The 21,632-nt window shown below is 48.0% G+C and overlaps 1 protein-coding gene across 1 annotated transcript in view; it reads right to left on the reverse strand.

Annotated features, from left to right (window-relative positions):
- The window catches only part of LOC140403638 (A disintegrin and metalloproteinase with thrombospondin motifs 14-like), a 206,239-nt gene that overhangs the window by 47,262 nt on the left and 137,345 nt on the right, over positions 1-21,632 (reverse strand). The window contains 5 exon segments of the mRNA XM_072491785.1: positions 2,273-2,421; positions 3,912-4,025; positions 6,012-6,144; positions 14,329-14,472; positions 19,316-19,421. Coding sequence (XP_072347886.1) covers positions 2,273-2,421; positions 3,912-4,025; positions 6,012-6,144; positions 14,329-14,472; positions 19,316-19,421 — 646 coding nt within the window.

Below are 21,632 nucleotides of genomic sequence, written 5' to 3' on the forward strand. Positions count from 1 at the left end.
ATAAATATTAGCTCTTTATACACCCCGGGCAAGAATCCAAAACATACTTTGCTAAGTTAAGGCAGAATTAAGGCTGACGCAATCTTTAATGTTGTACTAGATGTAAGCATCGTGTAAAAATGTTCTTCCGATTTATGTACTTTCTGATAGATCCTAACATTATTGCTTGCCAGCATTCACTTCTAATCAAATTGCCTCTGTTAATACCATTCTTCTCTTCAAGTCAGAAGGTTGACAGTTCAATCACTGCTGCAGGACATGGGCATAATAATAATAATCTTTTATTATTATCACAAGTAGGCTTACATTAACACTGCAATGAAGTTACTGTGAAAAGCCCCTGGTCGACACATTCCGGGACCTGTTCGGGTACACAGAGGGAGAATCCAGAATGTCCAAATCACCTAACAAGCTCGTCTTTCGGGACTTGTGGGACGTAACCGGAGCGCCCGGAGGAAACCCACGCAGTCGCGGGGAGAACGTGCAGACTCCGCACAGACAGTGACCTAAGCTGGGAATCGAACCTGGAACCCTGGAGCTGGGAAGTTGCTGTGCTACCCACTGTGCTACCGTGCTGCCCACAATCATACAATCTAGCCTGACAGATTTCTGAAGTGCTGCAATGAGAGAGGTGCATTCCTTTATCCCGGCATGAAGCCAAGGTGTGCAGATTGATGTATCGATCCGATATTTAAAGAGCAGGGAGAACCCCCAGGACAGGTCGAGAGAGCAGTTAATAAAACATGTTGTATGTTGGGCTTTGAAAGAGTACAAGAGCAAGGAGGTTATGCTCAACTTATAGTTAGACCTCAGCTGGAGTAGTGTGTACAGTTCTGGGCACCACATTATGGGAAGGATGTGAACGTAATGGAGCGAGTGCAGACGAGGTTCACAAGAATGGTTCCAGGGGCAAGAAACTTCATTTGTGAGGATCGATTGGAGAGGTTGGGACTGTTCTCCGCAGAGAGAAGGAGATTTGATGGAGATGCTCAAAATCATGAGGGGGCTGGACAGAGAGAAACTGTTCGAACTCATAAAAGAATCAAGAACGTGAGGGCATAGATGTAAAAGGATTTGCAAAAGAAGCAAATGTTTTCACACAAGTCGTTCAAGTCTAGAATGCGCTGCCTGGAAGTGGGGTAGTGGCAGGTTCAATCGAGGCATTCAAGGTGGCATTAGGTACATGTCAGCAGTGGGAATCAGCGGGGAATTAAGTGATTATTTGAATAGAAACAATGTACAGGGGTACGGGGAAAAGGCAGCGGAATGACTCAGAGCCGCAATGCTCGTTTCGAGAGCCGGTGCAGCCACAATTGATCAAATGGCTCTTTCTGCACCATAACAACTCTGTGATTCTGAGGCGTTTTCATGACAAAAAGTATTAATTCATTGTAAACAAATGGAGCCTGAATTGCAGAATGCCAGAAATAGTCATGTCTACTGCTTCATAAAGTATCAAACATAACCATGTATCACAGTCGATATAATAACCACTTGATGCTTTTCCTTTTCACATGATTCTGGTTTTAATGACTAGGTCAGGTATTGAGCTTTCATTCATTGAAAATTTGGATATGTGCCGTGTTCACCCAAGATCTTCCTGGTCATTAAAACAGAACGGGGGAGTCACAGGCTGGTGAGCACGCAAGGGGAAAGCTCAGATCTAGGGCTCGTTATGAAACAGCTTTTGTTTCATATCAAGTCCCAGCCTTCAGATAATAATGGAACTTAACCAAGGGGGGGAGGGGGGGGGGTGTAAATTACCTCAGAGTAGACATCGTACAAGAGATCCTGCACTGCGCTGACTGCAGTTTGACATGTTAGCTTGTTGATAATACTAATAAAAAGAAAATTGAAAGTTGCCATAATCCCAGATGACCATAGGCTGCTTTCCCCTTTGAGGGGGGGGGGGGATTAGAGCTGACTGGTGGTTATTTAAACCGAGGGTCACCACACCTCAAGCAAGGGGCAAGGTTGAGAAGACAGGGCCTTCCTGGATAACCCCAGCCGGTACGGGAATTGAACCCACGCTGTTGGTGTCGCTCCGCATCCCGAACCAGCCGAACAAACCAACTGAGCTAATCGAGCACATTACCAACAAGCGGCCATACGCGCAAGCTCAGTTTCCCTGAGCAGGCAGCAAGCGGAGTCAGTAATATCAATCAGGACCACCAGCTATACCATCCCCTGGACAGCTGCCTCTGTTAAGCCAGTAGCTGTGGAAGAACAATGTTCTGACGATACAATCATGTGACAACTAATAGGAACTTACGGGGGATGACTGCACTGGCGGCTACGGAAGCGCACTCCACCACCACAGGTCCTTGAGCACGATCCAAACTTTGTCCAGGAACTCCAGCTTCCATCCCGATTGTATGACTGATCAGAAGTTTTCCAAATGCAGTGACCCTTGAAACACCACTGGAAAGGAGAAGTAATTAAACCAACGTCAGGGTTGGGTGCTATTGGGTAACACGGCAGATTTACATTCCCACTTCATTTGAGAGGAGTGTATATTGGAAATTTGGGAGTAGGGAATAGCACTGCCTGTTTACAGTCTCAACAACTTCCCGTCCATTAAATCACATAGTGGGGGGAAAACAATTCAGGCCAAAATTTGGAGGGGCTGGGCTGCATGTCTGAGACACATCATACAGACCTCTCTCTGCAACAGAAGACTAACGGGTGAAAGAAAAGCTCCTTAGATCTACACAAAACAGCCTTGCATCGTAAGTCAAAAACTTTGGGAATTCCAGAAAATTTAAATCTTTGCAGGAGTACTTAAACAGTTTGTTACGGATTACACGGTGTAATAGCTGTTCCATTATGATATCTTCACTAGATATTTCACAACAATTGGTAACAGTTAATGGGCAGAGGGACGAACTAAATCAGACAAGATTGCAAGACGATGGAAGTAAAGATTGCAGGAAAATAGTGAAATGCAGTCAATGTGAAGATGAGTCACAGACAGCATTTTGATATATTGGTTTGTCTATTGAGCGGGTTGTAAATCACCCATTGACTCAATAAGCCCACGCCCAGCTTTACTCTCACCCATAAGTCTCAAATGCAAAGCAAGAGAGACAATGCCACAGGTCTAACGCTTCTAAAGTAATCGGACCACCAAATTAACACAGAGTCAGAATCAGATGCGGGTTTTGAAATAAATGCTCTTAAAAACCTAAATATGAACTAAATGGCACTGTTTAAAAGAAATCGCGGCAAAAATGATGCACAGAATTTTCTATTCCAAGTGTTCTGGTCCATGGCTGTGACTTTCCCCATTGTGCTCCTTCGCTGTATCGAACTGCTGGCGACCAGTACGTTTGAGGGAGGGGAGGAAGTATTAGCACGGATTCCAGTGGACAACACCATCCCACCCGTACCCAGCTCCTCTTGTGACGGAAGGCTTCCAAGGGGTTGGATGAAACCCACTGCTGACCCTCATTCGCTGAAGACATTTGCTTGCAATTACCTTTGGTGCAAAGACCCAGGGTTACCTGAACCGCACTCATTTCCTGCCTTAACTCTGTCTTTGCTCATGCACACGGATTATCTGCAAGTATGTCCCGGTATCAATAGATCCAGGCTATCTTTGTCAGAAGTGAAAGGGGAGGGCAAGCAATTTTCTTGATCTGATCCATCCATGTTGGTTTCTCATTTCAGATGCGCTCAGATTTGTTGCTTTTGCTCCCCATTTTTTTGTTTTCAACATGTTTCTGACCTATTGCTCATCACCCGTATTTTGTGCTGCAAACACCGATTCGTGATCATCGGGGCCTTAGTTACTGGAAGGTCGACATAAAGCTAGACTGATTAATAGTGGGTCACAATTACTCGTCAAGATGGTGCTCGCAACAAAGTAACACCCCCACCGTCTCTTTTCAATATGTAGTTTGCTCTTTTACCTTTCCAGGCGCGCACTCTGTCCCATCGAGTGGCGGGCCCTTTTTGGTTTTGCAGAAGTAGGGATTATCAGGGTGGTTGCACCACAGCTGCTTGCAGGGGTCAAATGTTCGGAACTGCAAACGGAAGAAACAGTTTTAGACAGACAGTGAGATCCCTGTGTTGGACAGCTATCCTGGATTGAGAGAATCAATTGCGCAGACAAACAGATGAAAACAATGGCAGGTAAAGCCCAACAGGTCCATCAAGTCAGTCTCAAACAGCCATGTTGTAACTAAGTATCTTAAGCCACAATGGTTTTACTCCTCATTAATGTTACCTCCTGGAGAGGCAAGATAAAAACATTCAGAAAACGCAAGACTATAATTTGAGGGGGAGGGGAGGTGCTGAAATTTGGGGAAATGCTTTTCTGCTCTGCCAAAGGCAACCTGAACAAGTGGCAGGAGACCACAAGTGGGCAAGAGGCAGATCGTCCAATATCCCACCTTCCCTTTTGTACACCATCATGATTTCAGATGCACCGTGATGGGCAGCACGGTAGCATTGTGGATAGCACAATTGCTTCACAGCTCCAGGGTCCCAGGTTCGATTCCTGGCTTGGGTCACTGTCTGTGCGGAGTCTGCACATCCTCCCCGTGTGTGCGTGGGTTTCCTGCGGGTGCTCCGGTTTCCTCCCACAGTCCAAAGATGTGCAGGTTAGGTGGATTGGCCATGATAAATTGCCCTTAGTGTCCAAAATTGCCCTTAGTGTTGGGTGGGGTTACTTTGGGTGGGGTTACTGGGTTATGGGGATAGGGTGGAGGTGTTGACCTTGGGTAGGGTGCTCTTACCAAGAGCCGGTGCAGACTCGATGGGCCGAATGGCCTCCTTCTGCACTGTAAATTCTATCTATTAGCCCCAGTCAGGAATCCATTCAGCTTCCTTTTGAAACCCTGCAGTGAATCGGCACCCACTGTCCAACTGCTCCTGAGGGCAATGAACTTCAGCCAGAAAAGAAAACCCCTGGCATCTGTCACGATATGCAGACAGGCAGCTAATGAACACAGAGAACAGGACATGACCAATGAGCAGGCAGGACACTCGGGGGTGGTATCTCACTATAAAAGGCACGAGGCACTCACACTCCACTCTTTCCACTGATGAACACCTACAGAGTGAGTCAGGGTGTATGTACAGTATCACACCTCCAGCACGTGGCTAAGAGCTAGTCTGGTTCAGTCAGACAGAGTAACCACACTTAGGTTAGCAGAGAGTCAAACTCATAGAGAACTGTGCTAACTGTGCTACTGGTTCAATAAATCAGATTGAATTAACTTCAAGGTCTGGAGTATCTTTTGGTTAAAGCTGCATCCAGTTGTGCCTTTATCGCAGAGTACATGACACATCATGGTACCAGGAGTGGGGTTACTCTGTCTGACTGAACCAGACTAGCTCTTAGCCACGTGCTGGAGGTGTGATACTGTACATACACCCTGACTCACTCTGTAGATGTTCATCAGTGGAAAGAGGCGGAGTGCCTTTTATAGTGAGATACCACCCCCGAGTGTCCTGCCTGCTCATTGGTCATGCCCTGTTCTCTGTGTTCATTAGCTGCCTGTCTGTGTATCATTATCTGCATGTCTGCATATCATGACAGCATCCATCTTAGTTCCTTACTTACATAACTTATATGCATGTTCCCAGTTCTAACTAACTAATTCAAATTGTCTGCCCGAAATGACAAAGCAGATCTCCCTGAAGTCTATGCGTTTTTGAAAACAAAAGGGGTGGAAAGACTAATTTTCTGATGCTATAGTGACAATTCAGGCTTTTCAAGACAGGCGCCGATCTAGTGGCCTTGCTCCAAACTTTTTCTCGGGCCTCTGTGTCAGCCACCCTGTGAGGGGCCCAAAATTGGACACAACTGGTTTATAAGACATTCCAGGCCTTATAAACCAGATGTATCAGCATCAACTATATACAAAACACAATCAGAACAGGGTAGCAACTCTCTCGGTGGAAGAGATTGCCAAAAATGTCTTTTTATCAGAAGTTTCAAATGTAATTATAAATAAAAACGCAAGGAGATGTGCAATGAGGCTATGAGACGAAGCAAAACTTACAGCTGTACACATTTTATAACCGACTCCAAAATCAAAACGGCACTGCTCATCCATGGAATAGTCAATTCCTGGAAACTCTGGCAACTTTGGCCACTTCTGCTCAAATGGGTCATCTAGCAGGCAGTCATAGGAACTGGCAGAAATCATGAGAGAGAGAGAAATTAGGCGCACAACGTTTTCAGTCACATCAGATTTCATTTGGTTTTAAATAATGAATTATGTCTCGTGTCAAAGGAAATGATCTATTTGTTGTGGACGATTGGTCCAGCAAATTGGAATGGTGGGTGTAGTAGATTCAATACCTGCCCCTTGACTCATTTGACCCAACGTTCCCTCGGAGGCCTTTGACTCTCAGCTGGTAACTGTTGGGAGGTGGTGAGGAAGACAAAATCCCTGGTTGCTCAAACCGCTCTAATGCTGCACGTCACAGGGCTCCTGATCCACCCAGGAGGGGTCGGTTTTTCTTTGCTGGCTTCACCCACTGTTGGCGATCCTCCTGTTTGCACAGCTCCACCAACTTACTTCGAGCACCACAGTTAACCACAGGACAAACAGCAAAACAGCCAAGGCAATTCGGTCTATTCCGTCCAGGCTAATCCTTTGCTAGAGCAATCCAAAACTAATGCCAATGCCCTCGGATTCCTGTTTTAAATATTTATCTGCTGAAATGTGCTCTCTGCCTCAATCACGCCGGAGCTTGTAATAGGTTCACGGGGGCAGAAGTCCCTTCACCAGAATTCCTTTTATTTACAAACCCAACAGCCGAACAACCAGGTACTTCAGCTTTCTGTCCACACCGGGAATGCACTCAGCTCGCTGTCTACACCGGGAGTGCACTCAGCTCGCTGTCTACACTGGGAGGGCATTCAGCTCGCTGTCTACACCGGGAGTGCATTCAGCTCGCTGTCTACACCGGGAGTGCATTCAGCTCGCTGTCTACATCGGGAGTGCATTCAGCTCGCTGTCTACACTGGGAGGGCATTCAGCTCGCTGTCTACACTGGGAGGGCATTCAGCTCGCTGTCTACACTGGGAGTGCATTCAGCTCGCTGTCTACACTGGGAGGGCATTCAGCTCGCTGTCTACACTGGGAGGGCATTCAGCTCGCTGTCTACACTGGGAGGGCATTCAGCTCGTTGTCTACACTGGGAGTGCATTCAGCTCGCTGTCTACACTGGGAGGGCATTCAGCTCGCTGTCTACACTGGGAATGCATTCAGCTCGCTGTCTACACTGGGAATGCATTCAGCTCGCTGTCTACACCGGGAGTGCATTCAGCTCGCTGTCTACACTGGGAGGGCATTCAGCTCGCTGTCTACACTGGGAGGGCATTCAGCTCGCTGTCTACACTGGGAGTGCATTCAGCTCGCTGTCTACACCGGGAGTGCATTCAGCTCGCTGTCTACACTGGGAGGGCACTCAGCTCGCTGTCTACACTGGGAGGGCATTCAGCTCGCTGTCTACACTGGGAGGGCATTCAGCTCGTTGTCTACACTGGGAGTGCATTCAGCTCGCTGTCTACACTGGGAGTGCACTCAGCTCGCTGTCTACACTGGGAGTGCATTCAGCTCGCTGTCTACACTGGGAGGGCATTCAGCTCGCAGTCTACACTGGGAGTGCATTCAGCTCGCTGTCTACACTGGGAGGGCATTCAGCTCGCTGTCTACACTGGGAGGGCATTCAGCTCGCTGTCTACACTGGGAGGGCATTCAGCTCGTTGTCTACACTGGGAGTGCATTCAGCTCGCTGTCTACACTGGGAGTGCACTCAGCTCGCTGTCTACACTGGGAGTGCACTCAGCTCGCTGTCTACACTGGGAGTGCACTCAGCTCGCTGTCTACACTGGGAGTGCACTCAGCTCGCTGTCTACACTGGGAGGGCATTCAGCTCGCTGTCTACACTGGGAGTGCATTCAGCTCGCTGTCTACACTGGGCGTGCACTCAGCTCGCTGTCTACACTGGGAGTGCACTCAGCTCGCTGTCTACACTGGGAGTGCATTCAGCTCGCTGTCTACACCGGGAGGGCATTCAGCTCGCTGTCTACACTGGGAGTGCACTCAGCTCGCTGTCTACACCGGGAGTGCACTCAGCTCGCTGTCTACACTGGGAGTGCATTCAGCTCGCTGTCTACACTGGGAGTGCACTCAGCTCACTGTCTACACTGGGAGTGCACTCAGCTCACTGTCTACACCGGGAGTGCATTCAGCTCGCTGTCTACACCGGGAGTGCATTCAGCTCGCTGTCTACACTGGGAGTGCATTCAGCTCGCTGTCTACACCGGGAGTGCATTCAGCTCGCTGTCTACACTGGGAGTGCACTCAGCTCGCTGTCTACACTGGGAGGGCATTCAGCTCGTTGTCTACACTGGGAGTGCATTCAGCTCGCTGTCTACACTGGGAGTGCACTCAGCTCGCTGTCTACACTGGGAGTGCATTCAGCTCGCTGTCTACACTGGGAGGGCATTCAGCTCGCTGTCTACACTGGGAGGGCATTCAGCTCGCTGTCTACACTGGGAGGGCATTCAGCTCGCTGTCTACACTGGGAGGGCATTCAGCTCGCTGTCTACACTGGGAGGGCATTCAGCTCGTTGTCTACACTGGGAGTGCATTCAGCTCGCTGTCTACACTGGGAGTGCACTCAGCTCGCTGTCTACACCGGGAGTGCACTCAGCTCGCTGTCTACACTGGGAGTGCACTCAGCTCGCTGTCTACACCGGGAGTGCACTCAGCTCGCTGTCTACACTGGGAGGGCATTCAGCTCGCTGTCTACACTGGGAGTGCATTCAGCTCGCTGTCTACACTGGGAGTGCACTCAGCTCGCTGTCTACACTGGGAGTGCACTCAGCTCGCTGTCTACACTGGGAGTGCATTCAGCTCGCTGTCTACACCGGGAGGGCATTCAGCTCGCTGTCTACACTGGGAGTGCACTCAGCTCGCTGTCTACACCGGGAGTGCATTCAGCTCGCTGTCTACACCGGGAGTGCATTCAGCTCGCTGTCTACACCGGGAGGGCATTCAGCTCGCTGTCTACACCGGGAGTGCATTCAGCTCACTGTCTACACCGGGAGTGCATTCAGCTCGCTGTCTACACTGGGAGTGCACTCAGCTCACTGTTTACACTGGGAGTGCATTCAGCTCGCTGTCTACACCGGGAGTGCATTCAGCTCGCTGTCTACACTGGGAGTGCATTCAGCTCGCTGTCTACACTGGGAGTGCATTCAGCTCGCTGTCTACACCGGGAGTGCATTCAGCTCGCTGTCTACACTGGGAGTGCATTCAGCTCGCTGTCTACGCCGGGAGTGCATTCAGCTCGCTGTCTACACTGGGAGTGCATTCAGCTTGCTGTCTACACTGGGAGGGCACTCAGCTCGCTGTCTACACTGGGAGTGCATTCAGCTCGCTGTCTACACTGGGAGGGCATTCAGCTCGCTGTCTACACCGGGAGTGCATTCAGCTCGCTGTCTACACCGGGAGTGCATTCAGCTCGCTGTCTACACCGGGAGGGCATTCAGCTCGCTGTCTACACTGGGAGTGCATTCAGCTCACTGTCTACACCGGGAGTGCACTCAGCTCGCTGTCTACACTGGGAGTGCATTCAGCTCGCTGTCTACACTGGGAGTGCATTCAGCTCGCTGTCTACACTGGGAGTGCACTCAGCTCGCTGTCTACACTGGGAGTGCATTCAGCTCGCTGTCTACACTGGGAGGGCATTCAGCTCGCTGTCTACACCGGGAGTGCACTCAGCTCGCTGTCTACACCGGGAGTGCATTCAGCTCGCTGTCTACACTGGGAGTGCACTCAGCTTGCTGTCTACACTGGGAGGGCATTCAGCTCGCTGTCTACACTGGGAGTGCATTCAGCTCGCTGTCTACACCGGGAGGGCATTCAGCTCGCTGTCTACACTGGGAGTGCACTCAGCTCGCTGTCTACACCGGGAGTGCACTCAGCTCACTGTCTACACTGGGAGGGCATTCAGCTCGCTGTCTACACTGGGAGTGCATTCAGCTCGCTGTCTACACCGGGAGTGCATTCAGCTCACTGTCTACACTGGGAGGGCATTCAGCTCGCTGTCTACACCGAGAGTGCATTCAGCTCGCTGTCTACACTGGGAGTGCATTCAGCTCGCTGTCTACACTGGGAGTGCATTCAGCTCGCTGTCTACACCGGGAGTGCATTCAGCTCGCTGTCTACACTGGGAGTGCATTCAGCTCGCTGTCTACGCCGGGAGTGCATTCAGCTCGCTGTCTACACTGGGAGTGCACTCAGCTCGCTGTCTACACTGGGAGGGCATTCAGCTCGCTGTCTACACCGGGAGTGCATTCAGCTCGCTGTCTACACCGGGAGTGCATTCAGCTCGCTGTCTGCACCGGGAGGGCATTCAGCTCGCTGTCTACACTGGGAGTGCATTCAGCTCACTGTCTACACCGGGAGTGCACTCAGCTCGCTGTCTACACTGGGAGTGCATTCAGCTCGCTGTCTACACTGGGAGTGCATTCAGCTCGCTGTCTACACTGGGAGTGCACTCAGCTCGCTGTCTACACTGGGAGTGCATTCAGCTCGCTGTCTACACTGGGAGGGCATTCAGCTCGCTGTCTACACCGGGAGTGCACTCAGCTCGCTGTCTACACCGGGAGTTCATTCAGCTCGCTGTCTACACTGGGAGTGCACTCAGCTTGCTGTCTACACCGGGAGTGCATTCAGCTCGCTGTCTACACTGGGAGTGCATTCAGCTCGCTGTCTACACCGGGAGGGCATTCAGCTCGCTGTCTACACTGGGAGTGCACTCAGCTCGCTGTCTACACTGGGAGTGCATTCAGCTCGCTGTCTACACTGGGAGGGCATTCAGCTCGCTGTCTACACCGGGAGTGCACTCAGCTCGCTGTCTACACCGGGAGTGCATTCAGCTCGCTGTCTACACTGGGAGTGCACTCCGCTCGCTGTCTACACCGGGAGTGCATTCAGCTCGCTGTCTACACTGGGAGGGCATTCAGCTCGCTGTCTACACTGGGAGGGCATTCAGCTCGCTGTCTACACTGGGAGTGCATTCAGCTCGCTGTCTACACCGGGAGGGCATTCAGCTCGCTGTCTACACTGGGAGTGCACTCAGCTCGCTGTCTACACCGGGAGTGCACTCAGCTCACTGTCTACACTGGGAGGGCATTCAGCTCGCTGTCTACACTGGGAGTGCATTCAGCTCACTGTCTACACTGGGAGGGCATTCAGCTCGCTGTCTACACTGGAAGCGCAGGAGGATCTGACACTCCGTTATATACTGAGAAAGGCGTTCCTTGATTGGGCCACTAATCAGGGAATTCACATTCTAATTGTCCAAACTCAAAGGCTTGGCTTAAGTCATTACAATGCTCTTACAAACTTCGACAGAAAGAAATTTCCACCAACTTCCTTGTTTAACTTCTTCAGTGAAATTCTTCCGCGGGTGGCCTTGTCATTGCTTCAACCACCACAGGAAATAGACTTTAGGAGTAATCAGTACATTTCCAGGTTGGCTGGCTGTACCTATAGGAGCAGCACGAGGATCAGCACTTGGGCTTTTTTACATTCTATATTAACGACTTAGAAGGCGTGACCAAATGAAAAGGATGCAAAGTAAAGAGCGATGTGTGTGTAATGTTATCAAAATTGAATGGAAGAAAGTCAAGGGAATGTGTAACTCTGATGGAAATGTACAGTCAAGACAATTCGAAATGTTCTGTAATGTTTATGATAGATTTAATGAATAAAATATATTTTTTGAAAAAAAAAGTTTACCAACTATTCAAAGATGTGAAGGTAAACGGTGAGAAGGATTCAAAGGAGCGGCAAAGGGATATGGACAGATTGGATGAGTAAGCCAGAACATGTAATGGAATACAATGTGGCAATCAATGAACTTATCCACTCTGGTAGGGAAAATAAAAACAAACAGAATATTTTTTTTGAATGCTGGAAGATTGGGAAATGGTTGCAGTCAGAGGGACCTGGGTGTCTTTGTACAAGAATCATACACGATTAGCATGCAAGTACAGTCAGTAATTCAGAAGGCAAATGTATGTTAACTTTTGCAACATAAGGTATATCTTTAGTGAGATTTCTTTACTCTCCAAATCCAAAGTTATACGGGGTTTAGGCGAGGCCACACCTCAAGCACTGCGCGCAATTTTATTCCCATTGGCCAGGATTCTGTTGGGTTGATAGGGGTCTCGTCCATTGGTGAGGGAATATAGAAGGGGCCCATTATCCGAGGAAGGACATATTTGCCCTGGAGCGAGTGCAACAAGGATTGACCACTCTAGTTCCTACGTTAAGTTGATTGTCCGATGAGGAGAGATTGAGTAGACAAAATCTGCATTCCCTGGAGTTTAGGAGAATGAGGGGTGATCGCATTGAAACATATAAAGTTCTTAAGGGGCAGCACGGTAGCAGTGTGGATAGCACAATTGCTTCACAGCTCCAGGGTCCCAGGTTCGATTCCGGCTTGGGTCACTGTCTGTGCGGAGTCTGCACATTCTCCCCCTGTCTGCGTGGGTTTCCTCCGGGTGCTCCGGTTTCCTCCCACAGTCCAAAGATGTGCAGGTTAGGTGGATTGGCCATGATAAAATTGCCCTTAGTGTTGGGTGGGGTTACTGGGTTCTGGGGATAGGGTGGAGGTGTTGACTTTGGGTAGGGTGCTCTTTCCAAGAGCCGGTGCAGACTCGATGGGCTGAATGGCCTCCTTCTGCACTGTAAATTCTATGATTGACAGGATCGATACTGATAAATGTCTCCCTTGGCTGGGGACGCTAGGACACAGTTGCAGAGTAAGGAGTCGCTAATTTAGGACGGAGATGAGGAGAGATCTCTTCACGCAAAGGGTTGTGAATCTTTGGAACTCTCTACCCCAGGGCCCAGGGGCTTGTGGGTGCTCCATCATTGTGGATATTCCAGATCAAGATCAACAGGCTTTTGGACAATAAGGGATTTAAGGAATGTGCGGATAGTACAGGAAGGTGGAGTGGAGGTAGATGATCAGCCATGATCATACTGAATGGCAGGATAGGTTCCAAGGGCCAAATGACCTCTTAATACTAGTTTCAGTGTACTTGCATGAGGCTGCTGTCAGTACTTGCATGAGGCTGCTGTCAGTTGCCTAACACTAAAAACTTAACCAGCATTCGGAAGCAAACACATAGAGCTCTGGGCACACACTGTTGAGGCCACAACTGGAATATTGTGTGCAGTTCTGGCCACCACATTACAGGAAGGACGTTATTGTTCTGGAGGGAGGGCCGAAGACTGTTGCCAGGGCTAGAAAAATGTAGCTAGGAGGAGAGATTGGATAGGATGGGATGGGATTCTTTTCCTTGGAAGGTTGAGGGATGAATTGATAGAGGTGTATCGATTTATGAGGGGAAGAGAAAGGGTGGACAGGATCAAATTGATTCCCTTGGTGGAGAATTCTAGAACCAGGGACATAGATTCAAGATAAGTGGCAGAAGGTGTAGAGGGGACATGAGGAAGAACGTTTTTACACAGAGGGTGGCGGGAGTCTGGAATTCGCTGGCTGACTGGGTGGTGATGGCAGAGACTCTAAACTCGAAAAAAGTACCACCTGATCTGCACCTTAAGTGCTGTGAGCTGGAGGGCTATGGACCAGGTACAGGAAGGTGGGATTTAGAAAGGGCTGGCATGGATAAGATCGGCCAAATGGTCTCCTTCTGTGCTGTAGCTTTTCTACGATTCTATGTCAACTCTCTTATCCTTGAATAGTAAGTGACATAGAAACTAGTGATTTAACTCTGGTCATACCTTGCCCCGCATCTCTCAAGTGCCTGTAGAATAAGACATGTTTATACTCAATTATAAGGTGGCTCAGTGGTTAGCTCTGCTGCCTCACAGCGCCAGGGACCCAGGTACAATTCCGACCTTGGGTGGCTGTGTGGAATGTGGAATGTGCACTTTCCCCCGATGCATTGGTTCCCTCCGAATGCTTTGGTTTCCTCCCATAGTCCAAAGATGTGAAGGTTAGGTGTACTGGCCACGCTACGTTGTCCCTTAGTGTCCAAAGGCTAGGTGAGGTTACAGAGATAAGACGGGAGAGTGGGCCTGCACTTTCAGAGGGTCGATACAGAGCCGATGGGCCGAATGGCTTCCTGCCGCACTGCAGCGATTCTATGTCGTACTTTGCAATAAAGCTAATGTATAGTAGGTACAATAGTGATCCAGCAACTTCTTAATATTTTGATTATGTCACTAATATATATATACACGTGTTTGAGTAAAATGTGGAACTAGAGTACAGAATTTCACAGATAGTTACGATACCAAAATATAATGACCTTACTGTATGTAGCGACTGAGCTCCTGTTTGCTGCAGCGAGACCAGTGATAGCGGTGGAACGCAGCCTGTACCAGAGGCGCCATGATACTGCCCATACTCGTCTCGTCAGCACAGCGGTTACCTTGCCCATCATGCTCCATTCCTAAACTGTTAGCAAGCACACGTCGGTCATTTTGCAAATCCATTTATTCTTGAAAGATGTAATAACGTCATGCAATGCAAGAAATATACTTCAATATGAGTTCAAGTATTATTGCGTCACAGCATTAAAGTAAAAACTGTACATCTACTTTTACACAATTTTCAAAAGCGTCAACAAACCTAAGTCATGTGCAAATCTGACGAAGTGCCTTTCTCATGCTTCTGACAGAAAACAAATTCTGACATTCTTCTTTGCCATCCCATCTTCATCAGTCACGTCATTCTTGTCTCCTTATTCAATCAATACTGTTTTCCTGACTTCTTCCTGTCTGATTCTATTCTGCATCCTCTTCCTCCCCACCCTTGCGCCCGCTGTGTTGAAATTCAGGTGCTGCACATCATTGCCTACGCTAAAATCATACCGTGCCAGCTCCTCACAATTCAACTGAAGATCTATGGTGCTCAATCTGATTTTCTCCATTATTATATTGCAGGTCGATTATCCCTTATCCGTAAATCTGAAAACTGAACACTTCCAAAACACGCACTTTTTTCTGAAACTGATCGAGCTGTAGCGAAACAGGACCCTGATCCGAGCTGACACGGTCCTAGCTGACCCCACCTGACCTTATGGAGCAGGAAGTCCCTGACTGGGGCTGACACAATCTTCGCCAGTCGCAATCAACCTTCCCCACTGCAACCTTTGACCCAAGCCAAGCTGACATGAATCTCGCCATTATAGGTATCCAGAGTCTAAAAACATCAAAAATAGGAGCAGGAATAGACCATGAGGTCACTTGAGCATGTATGTCATTAAGATCATGGTTAAACTTCGAGAATCAACTCTATTTTCCTTGGGCTGATGCCTTAGGCAGGGTGAATTCCTCCTCATCATGTGCCAGGCTCAGCTTAATTCAGTTTAAGGTGGTACATCGGGCTCACGTGACGATGGCGAGAATTAGCAAGTTCTTCGGGGTGGAGGACAGCTGTGCGAGATGTTCAGGGAGTCCAGCGAACCATGCCCATATGTTCTGGGCATGCCCGGCGCTCAAAGAATTCTGGCAGGGCTTTGCGAGGGCTATGTCCAGGATTTTGGACACGCGGGTGAAGCCGAGTCCAGAAATAGCGATCTTTGGGGTGTCAGAGGATCCGGGAGTGCAGGAAGCGGAAGAGGCCGAGGTTTTGGCCTTTGCCTCCCTGGTAGCCTGGAGACGGATCTTGTTAATGTGGAGAGACTCGAAACCCCCGAGTGTGGAGACCTGGGTTAGCGACATGGCTGGGTTTCTCAGCCTGGAGCGAATAAGGTTTGCCTTGAGAGGGTCCTTGCTGGGGTTCTCCCGGCAGTGGCAACCGTTCCTTGACTTTCTAGGTGAGCGTTAAAATATCAGCAGCAGCAGCAATCCGGGGGCGGGGGGAGAAGGTGGGGGGGGGGGGATTTAGGTGGGCAACTGTTCATTTAATGTATATTCTCTTTTTGTATAATGATAACCGCCACCTGGTTTTGTTAAATATTCTTCTTTTTCTTTTCTGTTATTGGTTATGTAAAAATTCTGTTTGTAAAAAGCCTTAATAAAAACACATTAAAAAAACCTCATAGTTTTGTTCCCAAAATCTCCACTGATCTCAGTCTTGAATATATTCAATGCCGGACCTTCCACGAATCTCTGGGATGGAGAATTCCCAAGATTTACAACCCTCGGAGTGAAGAAGTTTCTCCTCATCTCAATCCTCAGTCTTATCCTCAGACTATAGTCTCTAGATCTCGTCTCCATCGAGGAGAAACAGCTTCTCAACATCTATCCTGTCAATTCATTTAAGAACTCAATAGGTTTCAATATGTTTCTTCCTCCTGAACGCCAAAGGAATTCATGCCCATTGTCCTCGATCTCTCCTTATTTTTCTTTGCAGCTTCTCTGAGGCAAGTATATGTTCCTTCGGTAAGGAAACCAGGAATTTGAACTAAAGGTGGGAAAATGGAGTTAAGGTATAAATAAGCCAGGACTCAACTGAATGGTAAGAAGCTGAGTGGTCCACTCCTGTGTTTCTATGTTCCACAGGAGTTTGAATTATCAATGAATAGGAGCCTTTCTAATTGGATCCAGTAGATGGTGCTCATATACAACCTGCACCATGAACTCTTGCCGTGCACCTTCGATGCCGACAGTTAAAAGACAATCTAAAAGCTACTATGAAAATCTTGCAAATACTTTCCAAAATTTTACCACAGAGTATTATGTCTTATAGCATGTACTGGAAAGTACATATATTAATATACAGGGCCCTTTCTTTGCAGATAGAAAGAACATGTCCACACATTGAGCCTGTTTCAACTAAACAAAATAAGCGATAGCAATTAACTGGTCCATTCCACAGGGCAATGTCTTGACCACTCATAGCTGCCAGGTTTAAATTTCAAATAATGCTTGGCAATTAACTATTAGTCACCATCAACTGGTGCATTCGCCATGGCAATGCTTCTACCAGAATCCACTTGCCAACCAATCAGCACTGTCTTCTCGCAGGTACAAACTTGTTGTTTTCTCCTGACATTGATGTTCTTGCGATTATCCTCATCAGTGCAAGATGAAAAGCTTCAACAAAATGTCCTTTTTCAGCAATACTCCTACCAAACGACGATTCATACAGAGTATGTCACAGAGTAAACAAGGAACACCTTTCATTATGCAGTCCACTATAAGATGCCAGGATTGTTGGGTTCGCTCATACAGGTAGATTACCATCAATGTTGTTTATTGTATGGACACATAAATTCACTTGTACCATAATTCCAAATTTCGAAAAGGTGTTAACTCACGTTAAAATGGTGCAGAGGAATGTGGCCTGAGTACATACGAGAGCAGTACTGACCGTAATTTCTAACCTTCGACATAAGGCAGATATTGGTGAACCCCAGCACTGAGATCTTAATGCTATATTGTTACCGTTTGAACTGGATTGAAGAAATCAAAGGAAGGTATCATGAAAATCTCAGGTTATGTTTCACAGATGTTCTTTTGTGCTCTGTTCAGATGGCCGTGAAGCGACACAAATTTTTGCACTGCATTTATAACATTTTCTGATTTTATAAAATGTTATTTAAGTATTGCAAAAGGTCAACAGTGCAAAAGATTCCCATTTGATCTAGTGCAAAATTATCTCGCCTATCTACAGAATTCTGGGCAGCAAATGAATATGGTTTCACAAATTCCTTTCAGCAATAAATTTGTTAAATCCGGGGGGGGGGGCATGGTGGCACAGTGGTTAGCACTGCTGCCTCACAGTTCCAGGGACCCAGGTTCAGTTCCGGCCTCGGTGACATTCTCCCCGTGTCTGTGTGGGTTTCCTCCGGGTGCTCCGGTTTCCTCCCACAGTTCAAAGATGTGCGGGTTAGGTGGTTTGGCCATGCTAAATTGCTCCTTCGTGTCCAAAAGATTGGGTGGGGTTACGGGGATAGGGTGGAGCCAAGGGTTTAAGTAGGGTGCTCTTTCCAAGGGCCGGTGCACACTCGATGGGCCGAATGGCCTCTTTCTGTACTGTAAATTCTATAAATCCCAAGAGAACTCAAAGGACCAACGCAGAAAATCTCACTAATGGCATAGTAGTGAATCTGTGAGAGAAGAATGCTTGCTAACAAGCTCACACACTGAAAGAAAAGAACAAAATTAAGTGCTGGAACTGCCCCGCAGGTCAGGCGGAATTGGTGATTTAACGTTTCAGGTTTTCGACCTATTGTCATCAAGAGGAACTAGGAAAGGTGAGAGAGAAAGAAAGTCAGTTCAATGAAAGTTAGTTAGCAGCTATGTTAATTGCAATAGCCCTCAGAAGACCCATGGGGACCATAAGACCATGAGACTTAGGAGCAGAATTAGGCCACTCGGCCCATCGAGTCTGCTCCACCATTCAACCATGGCTGATATTTTCTCATCCCCATTCTCCTGCCTTCTCCCCATAACCCCTGATCCCCTTATTAATCAGGAACCAATCTATCTCTGTCTTAAAGACACTCAGTGATTTGGCCTCCACAGCCTTCTGCGGCAAAGAGTTCCACAGATTCACCAATTGATCGCCCCGTGGGCCTTGTGGATGGCGGGCTCCGCCGCCCGTGGGCAGAGGTATTCAGCTGAGGCTTGTAAAAGTCACCTCATAAAAGCCGGGCCGCACCCGGCGCGACTGGGAGTCCAGGTTGGGACTTTGAGCCGCGCCCTGGCCCTTACTTTTGTTGTCGAATTAAACTTTGCTTTGTATTTACCCTCTTGGGCCTCCTGAGGTTTTATATCAATCCCAGTGATCCGAGGTTGATCTTCGAAGCAGTGGGAATTGCTTCACTACCACGAGTAACCTGGCTTTCCGCTTGCCAGTTGTGGAACAACTTGTATCGTAAGAGTACTGCCCCAAGTCTCCGGCTATTTTGATCAACACCATTGCGAGTGCAGAGAACGCCCAAGGGAGGCAAACTGAACTTTGGCTGGCGCTAAAACAAGAGTCAACCGCTCGTATTCAGAATGTCCAAACGGCCTGTGTTAACAGGCCAGAGAAGGAGTTTGACATGTGCCTGTATGTAAACACTTCTCCTCGGGAGGGGAATTCCAATCGTATTACACAAGATTAAGCCCTGATGTGGCTGGGACTGATTATTTTGATTCTACAACCTATTATCTGTAGAATAATACAACTGTGCTAATCAAGGTCTATATGTTCAGTTAAGTATTACTTCTTCCCTCTTTCATTTGCGCCACAAAAAAAAACTCCAACCCTGCTCAATTTATTTACCAACATAGACAGCGTCGTGTTAGCTCTACTTTTGCCCCTCTGGTGGCTGGTTTGCCGTATTTGTGCAGTACACACTTACACATGACCGGTTTCATGGGCTACCACAAACGCAGAGGAGAATCCATCTTCATGGTTGAGGGTACAGCTTCGGAGTGGATGGCACATGCCCGTCACTGGAGCATAACCTAAGCACAATACAGAGCAGAGCGTTCATGAGAAAACTGAAACTGCACAAATCCATTTCACGCACACAAAAAGCTGCGGCTCACCCGCTTCTAAACCTCACAGCTGTGTAAATCCTCCGGGAGACTCAACTTGCAAGCTGAGAGCATCAGTTAAAAAAACACAATGTCTCCTTTGACGTAAGTCAAAAAGCAGCACACCGCAGGGGCTGATAAAACGTGAAACGAAATCAAAAAGGCACTGGAAATATTCAGCGGGTGAGACAGCATCCGAGGAGATGGAAACAGAGTTAACGTTTCAGGTCAATGGCCCCTCATCCATTTTGATGAAAGATCGTCGCCCCTGTAGTAGCGAGCCCCTTTGAGGGACGAGGTTTCAGGGAGGGGGATCAAGAGATCCGATCAGCCAATTAGGCCGGAGTGGACACGGTGGTTAGCATTGTTGCCCCACAGCGCCAGGGACACGGGTTCAATTCCGACCTTGGGTGACTGTCGGTGTGGAATTTGCACTTTCTCCCCGTGTCTGCGTGGGTTTCCTCCGGGTGCTCCCACAGTCCAAAGATGTGCAGGTTAGGTGGGGTTACGGGGATAGGGTGAGGAGTGGGCTCTTTCGGTGGGTCAGTGCAAACTCGGTATGTCAAACGCACTGTAGAGATTCTATGAATCCTGGAGCTGAACGTGGGTTTTCCCAGTCAATCTGGACTGGAGTTGAAGTGTCGTTGGCACATTCCTTATACTCCGTACATAGTTCTTTCCTGAAAATAACTAGTTTGTTTAGTTATTAAACCTGGTGGCCGCCCAACCTTGAATTATTACATTGGCGATAAGGTTCGACAGGGGCACGTTTAAATTGCCACAAAGATAGACAAAGCAGCCCTTTTGTGCAAGACATTTAAGCAGGTCAAGACTCAGTGAATTGCAACAATACCTTTATTTGGAAAATTACAGTCCTTTGACCCTAATTCAAAAGATTGGGTTCAATACGTCGAACGCTTGCAATATTGTTTCACAGCGATCGAAATGGGGGAGGGGGGGGGGTGGAGAAGAGGGTAATACTGCTAACAGCCTGCGATGGCCAAACATACAATTTGATAAGGAGCTTGACGTCTCCAGATATCCCAGACTCTTAAAAGCTTGAGGAGCGAGCAGAAATAGTAAACGGGAATCATCATCTGGAACCCTCAATAATCACGCAGAGATACAAGTTCAACTCAACAGCAAGAGACCCCGGTGAAGCAAGATCGGCTTCCGTGCCGTGATTGAGGCAAACAGTTCAACATTGTGAATTTGAGCCTGCCCTTAATGATATAAGAACATAAGAACTAGGAGCAGGAGTAGGCCATCTGGCCCCTCGAGCCTGCTCCACCATTCAATGAGACCATGGCTGATCTTTTGTGGACTCAGCTCCACTTTCCGGCCCGAACACCATAACCCTTAATCCCTTTATTCTTCAAAAAACTATCTATCTTTATCTTAAAAACATTTAATGAAGGAGCCTCTACTGCTTCACTGGGCAAGGAATTCCATAGATTCACAACCCTTTGGGTGAAGAAGTTCCTCCTAAGCTCAGTCCTAAATCTACTTCCCCTTATTTTGAGGCTATGCCCCCTAGTTCTGCTTTCACCCACCAGTGGAAACAACCTGCCCACATCTATCCTATCTATTCCCTTCATAATCTTATATGTTTCTATAAGATCCCCCCCTCATCCTTCTAAATTCTAACGAGTACAGTCCCAGTCTACTCAACCTCTCCTCGTAATCCAACCCCTTCAGCTCTGGGATTAACCTAGTGAATCTCCTCTGCACACCCTCCAGTGCCAGTACGTCCTTTCTCAAGTAAGGAGACCAAAACTGAACACAATACTCCAGGTGTGGCCTCACTAACACCTTATACAATTGCAGCATAATCTCCCTAGTCTTAAACTCCATCCCTCTAGCAATGAAGGACAAAATTCCATTTGCCTTCTTAATCACCTGTTGCACCTGTAAACCAATGTTTTGCGACTCATGCACTAGCACACCCAGGTCTCTCTGCACAGCAGCATGTTTTAATATTTTATCATTTAAATAATAATCCCTTTTGCTGTTATTCCTACCAAAATGCTGAGAGACCGTCTAGTGTGTGGGTTAATAATACTGCCATACAGAAAAAAACTGCGGACTGAGCCAAAAAAAACCTAAAGGAGGTTCAAGGAATTGCTCTTGCAATGGAAA

This window comes from Scyliorhinus torazame, chromosome 28 (assembly GCF_047496885.1).
Source record: "Scyliorhinus torazame isolate Kashiwa2021f chromosome 28, sScyTor2.1, whole genome shotgun sequence".
Taxonomy (NCBI): Eukaryota; Metazoa; Chordata; class Chondrichthyes; order Carcharhiniformes; family Scyliorhinidae; genus Scyliorhinus; species Scyliorhinus torazame.